Below are 13,542 nucleotides of genomic sequence, written 5' to 3'. Positions count from 1 at the left end.
GGTCATTCACTGCTCCAGTGCTTCCCACGGGAAGGTAAAGATGATAAACAGTTCTCTCAATGCCCATATCGCTCCAAGTGCTAAGCATGCCTTCCCATTCCATGGAGAAAGTGCCCCGGCATCATGCCAAGGGAAAAAGCGCCAAGTGAGGACAGCACAAAGGCCTTCCACTCTGGCCCTCGTCAGAATGTTCTTCCTCTGACCCCACTCTTGCCTTCTCTGCCATCTGCCCCACCAGCCCCTGGGTCCATCTGCTTCCCACCAGGCACCTCACACATGGATTTGAGAAGACATAGCAAAGCACTGACCAGGAAAGGGTACAAATGGAGGCCGAGGGGCCACCTGCAGCCTCATGTTACAGAATAAGCTCATCAGTCACTGACTTTCTGAAGCTCCTTCCCTCCCCTTTATTTTCATCTTTTCCTACCACATCAGACCTAAGTTCCAGATCTAAAGCCCTTTGTGCGCTGATTTCCTGGTTTTTGGGCATCTGAGATGTGGGAAGTCTTTTTCAATTTTCTAAGCATGAGCATGCTCCTTGCTGAGAATAAGCAAGTCGATTCAGAATTCCTATAGGTGTGCAGATGGGCTCGCTTGAGCACCATACCTCCCATGGCAACACTGTGACCAGCCATTTCCTAGAGAATGAAAGGCAAGGTTTAGGAACTATAGGAAAGGCATAGAACATCTTGTCATTCAAGTTGGCTGGCTCTCCAGCACCAAGACCAGTCAGCAAGGCCTTCCACATGGGTGACTTTCATTAAAAACACTTGGCTTTTTAAAATCAATTGGAGAGGGGCTGGGGATATAGCCTAGTGGCAAGAGTGCCTGCCTCGGATACACGAGGCCCTAGGTTCGATTCCCCAGCACCACATATACAGAAAACGGCCAGAAGCGGCGCTGTGGCTCAAGTGGCAGAGTGCTAGCCTTGAGCGGGAAGAAGCCAGGGACAGTGCTCAGGCCCTGAGTCCAAGGCCCAGGACTGGCCAAAAATAAAAAATAAAAAAAAAATACTAAAATCAATTGGAGAATAGTCACCAGCAAAGTCAAGTGTTCTACAGCGTCTCTTAGAAAAGACATTAGCATCTAGGATGTAGTTTCCTATTTCTAAGAGAAAAAAATAATTTGAAGGGCATGATTCCACAGCAGAAAAAAAAATCCCCTCCTAAGGAAAGAGCTAATCATTTGCAGTGATCTAATTAATTTGCTGTTTGCATGACCAGTGGCCTAGACTCCAGGCAGGGGTCCCTGAAGGAGGAGGTCAGCCACCCATCTGGAAAATGCAACAGTACTAGATAGAGAGATTGCCGTGCGTGGGCATAAGGCACAAAACAGAGCAACCAAACATGGCCATTGTGACAGAGCAAACTTCACAGCACCCTTGACTCATCAGGAAGTGTTCTAATCAGCTATGAGATGTACAAGCCAGATGATTAAAGATATAAATTTTCTTGTGTTTAACAATGAGCTTTTCTCCTCGGCACTATTTCTTTTAACTAGTATAGATGGAGAACTGGGGAAAGAGAGGAAGAGGAAGAAGAAAGAGAAGGGATTAGGTTCACTCAAGCTTCCTGCCCCTACACCATGCTCAAGCAGACATTAGACTTCCTCTCCACCAGGGGCAGGCTATGGAGTGCCTCTTAATGCAAGAGCCAAGGCACGCACAAGCAACAAGAAGAGCTGTATGCACCACCGTGTCCCCAAAGTCGCTGCCCTTTCATGGACTCCCATCCTTGTGGCTGTCAACTTCAGATCTCCTGGACATCCCTAATGTTGTCTCTGTGTCAAACGGATGAGCTGCCAAGTAATCTTTATAGTCCCCGTCGATGAGCTTAGCTGCGTTGTTCTTGGCATACCAGCAGTTTATCTGCTCTTCCCCGTTGTAAATCTTCCTTTGTTTCCAGACCACTGGGACATGGTGCCCTTTCACCTTTAGGATGGTTTCAGATGTTCCTCCTCCTGCCTGAGGGTGGGGAGGATTGGTGGTATGATTTCTGCTGTATGCTGTGGATTCTTCTGTGAGTTTGGCTTCCTGGTTCAGGAACTGACCTGATAGGACAAGAAAACAAAAAGACATAGGTGTAAGTTAAATACAGATCGTTACCATCTAGCATCAGTGATATTAACGCTGTGAAGGCTTTGCATTAATTCAGTCCTGGCTCAGATGCTCTCTGAAGACAGAGAGGCATCCACATATTTTTCAGCTCAGGGACCCTGTGCCTAGGGCGAGGAGAGAGCTGAGCTGCTCACAATGGTCCAGCACTTCTGGAAGCCCCTTCTTCCCTATTGCCATTCAAGGAATACACCTAACCAACAAATGAAAAAAAATGCAGTCTTCTGCTGAAGCAGGATGACCACACATATGTAGAACTTTGGGTCAGGTCTTTCCCCTCACCTCCCTGATTATACCCGCCACACAATCTAGCTGATGGGTGTCCACCAGGGTTGGGTATGAGAAACAGTTGTTTCCATTCACTCCTGGTACTCGACCTCAGATTTCTCCCGGCCAAGTGAGGACATTCCTCAGGTCAAGGGAGCACAGATCTGCATCTGTAAAATGGAGTTCGTGCTTGGCAGCCAGGCATACAAAATGTACCTAGGTCAAGTGCCAGGAAATCCTGCCTTCTAAATGGAGCCCTGGTGATGACTTGCTCACTGTTTTGGGGCAAGGGGCCCACATGAAATTGCATGTTGAAAAAGTCAGCCAGAGTGGCCTGGCTGCTGTTGAGAGCAATGCAGATGTCTTGTAGGAAAGGTATCCACTTGTTTCGGTGCTAGGCTGCAGACATCAGCCTTTAATATCCACAGATTCTACATCTGTGGGTTCAGGAAACTGCAGATTGAAAATATATGTGTGTGCGGGGGGGGGGGATTTGCCTCTATTGATCATGTACAAATTATTGCCTTGACATTATTCCCTAAACAATAACAGTACAAGAGTAATTTTCAGAGTATTGACATGACCCGGTGCCAGGTATATAAGTACTCCAGAGATAATTTAAAGCATATGGAAGGATGTATGTAGCAGTTTTGTTTTGCACAAACTACATCATTTCATCTTAGTTATAAGCATCCTTGGATTTCAGTGTTTTTCAGGGATCCTGGAACCACAGCCCCTGCAGATACTGAGGGATGCTGTGTGTGTAGGGACTACGTTCCTACTGAGTTTTCCAATCAAGCAAACAATAATGACAGTGTGGGGTTTCATGTTGGGAAATCTCATTCTGTCTCCTAAGTTCAAGGCGAGGGTGAGAGCTGCCTACCCAACAATCCATGGCAGTTTCTGGAAAGGCCTTTGCTGTTGGAAATGTAGAAGCCCAGGTGGTTTCGCTGGAAGGGCGCTGGCTTTTTGTAGAGGTGAATAAGGATGACAAAGGCAATGGTGCTCTGGATGGTGACAGTGACATTGGCATTGGCAGACACAGACACCTCCAGCCCCTGGCTCCCCACCACCACACTCTGGTTACAGGGGAGGACCAGCCTGTCTCCACCATCCAAGATGACCCTGTTTGGTGTGATCTCCAAGTAAGACCTCTGGGGCTTGTTGATGAGGATAGTGATGGTGCGGAAGTAAGTTCGTTGTTTCTTGTGACCGTTTGGAGGAGCTGGGGCCCCAATCAACTCTCCATTCACTGTCACTCCTCAAAGGCCAAAGGGAGAAAATGGCAGTTATTACAAGTATCTCCACTTTCCAGCTAAAAGTGTCTGTCATAGATGTCGGGAGGGCCACAGTTCAGTCCCTTGTCTCTTTCCTATGCCCTTTGATGTTAGAAATATTTGAGAAGGACTTACAAGAGGACAGTCTGGTTGATCCTGGAGATCTAGGATCAAACCCCACATAATTACATCCTATGTACATGCCACCCAGTGAATCACCAACCTTCTTAGCACAGAGACATATGAGAAGGTCCACTGCAAAGCCCATCCACACAGCCATGCTGCATGGTTGTCCATATGCAATCCCCAGTCAGCAACACCTGCATTGGACTTGAAGAACCTTTTCTGTCTTCAGTCTTTTCCTCAGCCTCCCACACAGACCCACAGGGCCAGAGCTCCTTTTGTGCACATTCACGGTGCATAGAGCTGTGTGGATAGTATCTTGGATTTCCATCTAAGTCATCAAGTAACTGAGATCCACAAACTTTGGATTCTGACTCTCAATTGGCACTGTGTTTGGATAGAACAGCATAGTGACAATATGTCATGAATATATCTGTAGCACTAGGCATTTGTGAAGCTTTTTCATATCCATTTATTTACTTTACCCACTTCTATATAGCCCTGTGAAACTAACAGTATCATCCCATCACTACCTCTGCTTCTCAAGAGGGCACTATAGCTCCTAAGGATTTGCCCAAGGCCACACTGAGGTTATAAAATGTGGGTCTGAACGTGTCCAGGAACCATTTGGCCTCATAGTCACTACTTCGAGTCTTCTCTGAGCATCTAGGACACATCTCCAATGACCTGATCATTCATTTTTAGGGCAGAGGTTGATGTAACTCCTCCCCAGCCTCACCCAGAACTTACCAGAGTCCATGTGATCAGAGACTAGCCGCAGGATGTCTCCAGGCTCTCCATCAATGTTAAAGCAGACAGTGAGTTTTTTCGAGGGGAAGTCCACAACAAAATGAGGATCTCCATCCACTGATGAGAAGGGGAAGGGAAAGAGAGAAAAAGACAGGTGTTGATAGGTTGTGGGTGCTGATTTTTATTTTCACACAGATTATTTATTGAATTCTGACCATAATCCCATAGAAATTGTATCCCTGATTTTCACATGTAGAAGATGTGTAGAAGTTACATGGTAAAGTAAATGTTGACTTCAGGTCTTCTAAACTCAAACACAGTGGTCTTTTCATTAAAACCGTTAAACATTAACATCTAAGTTCTGAGAGGCAAGAGATATATGAAAAGCGAAGAGAGATGCCACCAAACACTCTCAACATCCACTGAGTTCCCAGTCTTCCACTTTCTATGTGATTTCCCCATATCACTGACTCTGTCCATTAACTCGAGGACCAACCATGCAGATGGTATATGCCTGTAATTCCAGATAGTTAGAAAGAAATACAAGGATTGTGGGTCAAAGCTGAAAAGTAAAAGTGAATGAGAATCCCCCCACCAATCTCCAAAAGCAAGCTAGATAGAGTGGTTCATGACTAATCTCAGCTACTCAGGAGGCTGAGGTAGGCAAATCATAGTCTGAGACCCTATCAGAAAAATAATTAAAGCAAAAGTGCTGGGACATGACCCAGGTGGTAGAGCACTTGCTTAGCAAGCATGAGACCCTGAGTGTAACTAAAAACTAAAGAATGAGGACTCTTCCTTTGCCCCCAGGAAGCCATAGACAATCTCACAAACATTCATAGCACCAGCCTTATGTAATCCTCACATTCAGACACTAGCTGTCATGCCTATTTCAAGGGTGGCAACAGGCAGAACATAAAAATCACTAGAAAATCAAGTGGTGCAATCAATGATGACATGACCACTTTCCATCATGCCAACTATTGTCTCCATTTTTCCAACACAGATGAGACCATGCAGTTCAGCTGGGCCCAATCCTGTCTCTTCTCTGATAAAGAAGGATAGATTTGCCTCTTACTGCATAGACAGACACTTCCCGAGTGACCACGTCACTTCTGTTTTGATTGCTAGATGGGAGATTTAGTTTCTCTCCATCTTACACGTCACACAGAAACAAGTTCCAGAATGCCTCTTATGTATAAGTATGTGTGAACAGAAGTGTGCATGTGTGTGTGGTGATTTGGGTCAGGAAGAACTCCATTTACTCAGTTTGCTCAAGCAAACACATGTCTTGTAATTGCTGAAACCACTGACTTCCCCTGGAGTCTCTTGGAAGAGTTCCTCAGCTCTGCAAGTTCCCTGTGGATCAAGAAATACAATACAATCTGTCTTTTGGTGATGGGGGAAAAATTAACACCCAGGGGAGACAAAAGTTCCCATTTCCAGCTTTGGTGCTCTTTGAATAATTTATCTGACAGTTCACTGAGAATTACTAACCACACCACTTCTGCTCAAATCATCCAAATCCTTTACGAGGGAAGATGTTGCTTTCTCCAGAAATGTGAAGTACCATCCAAAAGTCATTACTGTGTGAAGCATGCCAAAGGAAGGTTTGCTTGCATTCCACAAAGCACATGTGGAGAAAGAATCACGTTCTGTCCATGGAGGCTGACTTTCACTCCCCGTGGCTCAGCTCAAGAACATTGCCTTTATGAACTGACCACATTGTACACCAGCAGACAGGCAACGATAATCTCTTAGGGAAGACACAGACACTGGAAGAATAAAGCCCATCCCCCATCGATGGCTTTTCCATCCAGATTTTAATGATAGTCCCATGAATTTACCAAAGGGAAATCTGATGATATTTAATCTGCTTTGTCCTTCTTCAAGCCAAGAATTCAAAACCACCCAAAACAAAAAATCCAGCCTGTCACTGCAGACACTTGTATTTCCTAACACCACTTAAGAAAATGTTGCACCAGATACTGGGGTCCTATACATGTGAGGATCCCCCAAACCAATCTCTTTTTTAAAAAATTAATTAATTTATTTATTTATTTGCAAGTCCTGGGACTTGAACTAAGGGCCTGAGCACTGTCCCTGGCTTCTTTTGGCTCAAGGCTAGCACTCTGCCACTTGAGCCACAGTGACACTCCTGGCCGTTTTCTGTATACGTGGTGCTGGGGAATTGAACCCCAGGGCTTCATGTATACAAGGCAAGCACTCTTTGCCACAAGGCTATATCCCCAGCCCCCCAAACCAATCTTTTTAAAACTCAGTACTGTTCCAAGTATGCCTGCACCCTATCTCTTCTTCTCTCCGGGATCTTTTCAGGCTCCTTGAAGCTGTTCTCTATACAGTGTTGATGCAGTAGCTTAGTGATGACCTTCTTAGCCCAGGCTGGACTAAAAAAATCAGGAATGTAACACTCCCACCCACCCCACCCCCAATGCTATACAAACTGGTTTCAGCTATTTCTTGATGATCTCCTCCCCAAATATCCCTTTCTTCTCATTTTCACAGCCATACTCCTGTCTTTACCTGAGGCTTTAGAGATTTTAATTCGTGAGTCATATGGCTTCTTGAGTGCAGGTTCTAAAAAGGAGAAAGAAGAAGACGCTGATTATTCATTAAAGAGGAGGAACAAGTTGATACGAGTGGGTTATGGATGCTTTCAGAGATATTTGTAATAACGTAAAGAATCAAGAAACCATCAACAATTTCAAAGGACAACTAAAACATTATCAGAGCCTATGATCGCTGATGCTTCAGGACATTTTTATTTCAGAAAACTCCTTCGATGTGTAATCCCAGCCTTCTGGAGGCTGAAGCAAAAGTTGGAGGCCAGCCTGGGCTGGACAGTGAGGCTCTGTCTCAAAACAAAGTCACAAAACACAAACCAAAAAGCTCATTTGAGCAATCAATGAGTTATTTACCCATCTCTGGTTCTTATATCGTTTGGGTTGGACCTCTCCTAACACTGCATTTGAATTATGGACATATAATCAAGGCATTTCTCAAAAGGTCACTTATTCCTGGTTGTGGTGTGGATCTGAGACTTGATGTAACAAGCCTCCTGCAAGCTTTATTTTAATCAGAATGAGATCCCACCGGCTTTGCCACATCTAGCTCTCCTCCTTTACATAAGGGTCTGAACTTCTCAATGAGTTTCCAGGTGTAACCTCTAATAGGTCGGAGAGGACATCTGATAATTGTAGGATACTTGACATTGTCAAAACTGCATCTTTCACTCGAGGAGATGGGTGCTCAGGCAGGGTGAGGAGTGACCGACACAGTATTTGTGTGGAGTTGGCCTGGAAGGCCTGGCTGCTCCAGTTCCCTGCGTAGGAGATGGAAACTTCTTAGACCCCACTAGCTGTGTCACACACAAAACCCACACCGCCTTCTGCACACGAATACAGAGAATCAAAGGCTCTGCTCTGTCACTGCTTTCCATTCTCCTGTCCTTCCCTGGGGAAGCCTCCCCCCCAGCCCTCCCCCATCACGTGGCACTGAGACTGTGCCTGCTTCACAAGGCTCCATAAATCCAAAGTCTGTTCTTCACACCCTTCCTCAAGCATGCACATATACCAATGCAATTCTGAAAAAGTTAACACACAAGAAACTGCAAATTGAATGTTGTGTCTAATCCTCTCTGGGCCCTCTATCGTGGCTGGAGTTGACTGACATACCTACTTCACTGGGCAACATTGCTCAGCCAACTACCATTTTTGCCATTGTTCTTGGGAGCTATTTTATAACAATACAAGCCCAATAATCTAAGCGAGTCCCAGGAGGCTATGTTCTCCCTACCAGGTCCCTATTTATAAAAATAATATCAGAGGCTGAGATATGAGGATCATGGTTCAAAGCAAGACCACACAGAAAAGTACACAAGACTCTAATTAACCACCAGAAAGCCAGAAGGAAACTGTGACTCGAGTGGAAGAGCACTGGCTTTGAATAAAAGAGCTAAGGGACAGTATCCAGGTCCTTAATACAAGCTCCAGTATCAACACTAATAATAACAACAACAACAGCCATCTTCCTGCTAAAGTTACTATGGCTTTAGAAGGCGTTAGACCCAAGATCAAGGCCCACCATCATCATGTCTACATTACTTGGCTGCATGCCTGTTCCTCGAAGGCTCTGTACCACCGTTTCAGGCCCTGTCACGGCAGACATGCCCCGGGGGTCCTCCAGTGTGTCTGTGTGAAGCTGCGGCTTCCTCAGCCTCATGGAGGTGAAGGGGGTGAGAAAGTGGGAGCTCATGGCTAGAGCCTGGGCCTTCTGTCTTAGTTGTTCCTTCTGTCTGTTATGGTTCTGCAGCGAGGAGCTCAGCAGCTCCTTCACAGTGAGGTAGCTCCAGAGACACTCATTGTAGTTGGAGTCCTCTTCACCATCACCTGCGGACCTGGGGCTTCCTGTGATGTCATTCCCCACCTTCTGGGTCTCCACAGCCACATCTGTCTTCAGGATGAGGAATTTCTTACTGTTGCTGGCAGTGAACTCCACATGCAGCTGATCCAACTTCCTGTCCACCAGCTTCCCAGCTATGACGATCTCGGAGACGTTGATGTAGTTGGGGAACAGGGTTTTGGTGGCATGCTCTACTAAGGCAGGGGGATAATCAATGCGGATGTCGGAGAGCAGAGGCGTCCTGATCTCATCATAGAACCTGCATTGGAAGGAGAGGGAGAGAGTGAGTGCCTGGCCAGGCTCGCAGCGGGGAAGTCCTCCTTGCACAGGGTGGCTCTGACTCTAGAAGTGAGCAAGTCCAACACTGCACTTGGAGGAATACTTGGACATGAGGTCAGAGCAACTTGAATGAATGAATCCCTCTCGGGGTAGAGCCTTCACTTTCCCACAAGGCTCCTGAACCTCTTTTCAGCTACTCTAAGGCAATAAAATAACTTGAGTCCCTGAATGACTTCATGGAGCAGAAATCCTAACTAGAACAGGAAGGAGAAACAGTTATCTTAGTGCAGTCTTTATTGCTTAGCTTCTATCTGAACATGCCTGTATCTCAGAATTTTGTTTTGTTTTTTTTGGTAGTACTAGGGCTTGAACTTCAAACCATGGGCTTGCTAGGCTGGGCAATACCACCTGAGCCACACCTGAAGCCCTTCTCTTAGAACTTTTTTTTTTTAATTGAACATAAATTTTTTTACAAGGTGTTGTGCAAAGAGGGTGCAGTTACATAGTAGAGCAGTGTGTACATTTCTTGTGATATCTTACGACCTGTTTTTCTATCCCTTGTCTAGGTCAGGTAGACATATATGCAATATACAATGTATCAAGAACATATACAGTATTCACAGACTTGGTCTCTACTGTCTCTCCGTCTCCCTTTGTTAACAGTCATATATCAGGGAGATCATGCCCCTTTGTTTTCTGTGTTCTAGGCTTGTCTCACTCAACATTATTTGTTCGAGTTCTGACCATTTCCCTGCGAATAACAATATTTCACCATTCCTAATCGCTATGTAGTATTCCATTGTGTATAAGTACGATATTTTTTGGATCCATTCGTCTGTGGAGGGGCATCTGGGTTGTTTCCATATTTTGGCTATTGTGAATTGTGCCGTGATAAACATGGAAATACAAATGTCTTTTTGATATCTTGGGTTTTGCTGTTTAGGATAGATGCCTAGGAGTGGTATGGCTGGGTCATAGGGTAGGTCTGTATTGAGCTTTTTGAGAAACCTCCATACTGTTTTCCAAAGTGGTTGTACCAATTTGCACTCCCACCAACAATGGAGAAGGGTTCCTCTTTCCCCACATCCCCTCCAGCATTTGTTGTTTCCTGAGTTCAGAGTATAGGCCATTCTAACTGGGGTGAGGTGGTATCTCAGGGTTGTTTTTATTTGCAATTCCTTTACTAGCAGGGATGTTGAGCATTTCCTCATGTGTTTCTTTGCCATTTTTATATCTTCTCTTGTGAAGTCTCTCTTTAGCTCTTTTGCCCATTTCCTAATAAGTTTATTGGGCTTGGAGGGGCTTAGTTTTTTGAGTTCTCTGTAGATGACCGATATCAGGCCTTTGTCTGTTGCTGTGCTGGTAAATATCCTTTCCCATATCGTTGGCTGTCTTTCTATTTTGGTGGCTATGACCTTAGCTGTGCAGAAACTTTTTAATTTGTAGTAGTCCCATTTGTCAAGTCTTTCCCCTATTTGTTGTGCCCCTGGGACTCTATTCAGGAAGTTCCTTCCTGTGCCTATAAGTTCTAGTGTCTTTCCTACTCTGTCCTTCAGTAGTTTCAAGGATTCAGGTCTGATGTTGAGGTCCTTGATCCATTTTGAGTTGATCTTGGTGCATGGTGATAGGCTTGGGTCTACTTTGAGTTTTCTGCATATGGCTGCCCAGTTCTCCCAGCACCAGTAGTTGAAGAGGCTATGTTTATTCCATTGTATGTCTTTAGCTCCTTTGTCGAATATCAGTTGGCTGTAAGAGTGCGGTTTTATTTCTGGGTCTTCAATTCTAATCCACTGGTCTTCCGATCTGTTTTTATACCAATACCATGCTGTTTTTGTTATGATGGCCCTGTAGTAGAGCTTGAAGACTGGTATTGTGATACCTCCTGCACTATTTTTTTTGCCTAGAATTGCTTTGGCTATTCTAGGTTTTTTGCTGTTCCACATGAATTTATGGATTGTTTCCTCTATTTCAGTGAAAAATGTGGCTGGGATTTTGATAAGTATTGCATTGAATTTGTATAACAATTTGGGCAATATGGCCATTTTCACTATATTGATTCTGCCTACCCATGAGCATGGGAGGTCTTTCCATCTCCTTGTGTCTTCTTTGATTTCCCTTATTAGATTTTTGTAGTTTTCATTGAATAGGTCTGTCACGTCCTTGGTTAAGTTGATCCCTAGGTACTTTATTCTTTTTTTGGCTACTGTAAATGGAATTGTTTCCATAATTTCCTTTTCTGTTTGTCTATTGCTGGTGTACAGAAAAGCTGCTGATTTTTGTGGATTGATTTTGTATCCTGCTACTTTGCCAAATTGGTTTATTAGGTGTAGGAATTTGGGTACTGAGTTTTTTGGGTCCTTCAGATATAAGATCATGTCGTCTGCGAATAGGGATAACTTGATTTCTTCCTTGCCAATGTGGATCCCTTTGATGTCCTCCTCTTGCCTTATTGCTATGGCTAGGGATTCCAGCACTATGTTGAACAGAAGTGGGGAGAGTGAGCATCCTTGTCTTGTTCCTGAGTTTAGGGGGAATGATTTAAGTTTCTCTCCATTTAATATGATATTAGCAGTTGGTCTGTTGTATATGGCTTTTATTGTTTTGAGGAATGTTCCATCTATTCCTGTTCTCTCCAAAGCTTTTAATAGGTATGGATGTTTTATTTTGTGAAAGGCTTTTTGGGCATCGACTGAGATAACAATGTAATTCTTAATTTTAGATCTGTTTATGTGGTGAATTACATTGATTGATTAACGGATGTTGAACCATCCTTGTGACTGAGGGATGAAGCCTACTTGGTCATGATGTATGATTTTCTTGATCAGTTTCTGGATCCTGTTAGCTAATATTTTATTGAGGAGCTTTGTGTCTGTGTTCATTAGTGATATTGGTCTGTAGTTCTCTTTTTTTGTTGGATCTTTGCCTGGTTTGGAAATGAGTATTATATTAGCTTCATAGAATGAGTTTGGAATTTCTCCCTCTGTTTCTATTTCGCGGAAGAGTTTGAGGAGTATTGGTATTAGCTCATCACTAAAGGTTTTGTAGAATTCGTTGGTGAATCCATCTGGGCCTGGGCTTTTCTTTGTTGGGAGGTTCTTGATTACCTCCTGTATCTCACTGTAAGTTATTGGTTTATTTAGTTGATTTATTTCTTCTTGGTTCAGTTTGGGCAGTTTGTGCTTCTCTAAGAATTGATCCATTTCTGTAAAATTATTGTTTTTTGCTGAGTAGAGGTTTTGGAAATAGCTCCTTATTATTGTTTGAATATCGTGTGTACTTGTTGTAATTTTTCCGGTGGAGTCCCTGATTTTACGTATATGAGTCTCTTCTTTTTTTTGTAAGTCTTGCAAGGGGTCTGTCAATTTTGTTTATTTTCTCAAAGAACCAGCTTTTAGTCTTATTTATTTGTTGAATGGTCTTTCTATTTTCAATCAGATTTATCTCTTCTTTAATCTTTGTGATCTCTCCCCTCCTAGTCGTTTTAGATTCTGTCATTTCTTGTTTCTCCAGTTGTTTTAGTTTCATCGTGAGGGTATTCATCTGCTCTGCTTCCATTCTTTTAATGTGGGTGCTGAGTGCAATGATCTTGCCCCTCAGTACTGCCTTAGCTGTGTCCCATAGGTTTCTTTGTGATGTGTTGTCTTTGTCATTGTGGCTTATGAATTCGTTGATTTCATCTTTAATTTGGTCTGTGGCCCAAGTGTTGGATAGCAGCATGGGGTTTAGCCTCCAAGAGTGTGTATAGCCTCTGTGGTATCCTTTGTTGTTGAGGGTTACCTTTAATCCACTGTGATCAGATATTGCAATACATGGGATGATGTCAATACTTTTGTATTTGCTGAGGTTCTTTGTGTGGGCTATGACGTGGTCTATTTTGGAATATGATCCATGGGCTGCTGAAAAGAAGGTGTATTGGGTCTCTGTAGGGTGAAAGGTTCTATATAGGTCTGTTAGATCCATTTGGGAAATGGTGTTATTTAGGTCCTCAGCTCCCTTACTAATCCTCTGGGTGTTGGATCTGTCTCTTGGAGAGAGAGGAGTATTAAAGTCACCCACTATGATTGTGTTTGCGTCTATCTTGCTCTGTAATTCTGTGAGAATTTGCTTGACATATGTAGGGCCTCTTTTGTTCGGTGAGTATACATTTATCACCGTGATTTCTTGATTCTGGATTTTTCCTTGTATTAATATGTAGTGTCCTTCTCTGTCTTTTTGAGTGGACATTAATGAGAAGTCCAGCTTGTCTGAGATCAGAATGGCTACACCTGCCGTTTTGGTGGGTGCATTTGCTTGGTAGATCTTGCTCCATCC

The 13,542-nt window shown here is 43.8% G+C and overlaps 1 protein-coding gene across 1 annotated transcript in view; it reads right to left on the bottom strand.

Annotated features, from left to right (window-relative positions):
* Positions 1 to 1,021: 1,021 nt before the first annotated feature.
* LOC125367344 (inter-alpha-trypsin inhibitor heavy chain H5-like) overlaps positions 1,022 to 13,542 on the bottom strand; it is a 156,645-nt gene continuing 144,124 nt past the window's right edge. Inside the window, exons 3-7 of the mRNA XM_048368015.1 lie at positions 8,655 to 9,211; positions 7,075 to 7,128; positions 4,531 to 4,647; positions 3,264 to 3,641; positions 1,022 to 2,049 (exon numbers count right to left, since the gene is read on the bottom strand). Coding sequence (XP_048223972.1) covers positions 1,718 to 2,049; positions 3,264 to 3,641; positions 4,531 to 4,647; positions 7,075 to 7,128; positions 8,655 to 9,211 — 1,438 coding nt within the window. The 3' untranslated portion in view covers positions 1,022 to 1,717. The remainder of the gene's footprint in view (positions 2,050 to 3,263; positions 3,642 to 4,530; positions 4,648 to 7,074; positions 7,129 to 8,654; positions 9,212 to 13,542) is intronic.

Source organism: Perognathus longimembris, chromosome 18, assembly GCF_023159225.1.
Source record: "Perognathus longimembris pacificus isolate PPM17 chromosome 18, ASM2315922v1, whole genome shotgun sequence".
In the NCBI taxonomy this organism is placed as follows: domain Eukaryota; kingdom Metazoa; phylum Chordata; class Mammalia; order Rodentia; family Heteromyidae; genus Perognathus; species Perognathus longimembris.
The sequence above is the reverse complement of the archived record's forward strand: the minus strand, read 5'-3'. Positions and strand labels throughout refer to the sequence as shown.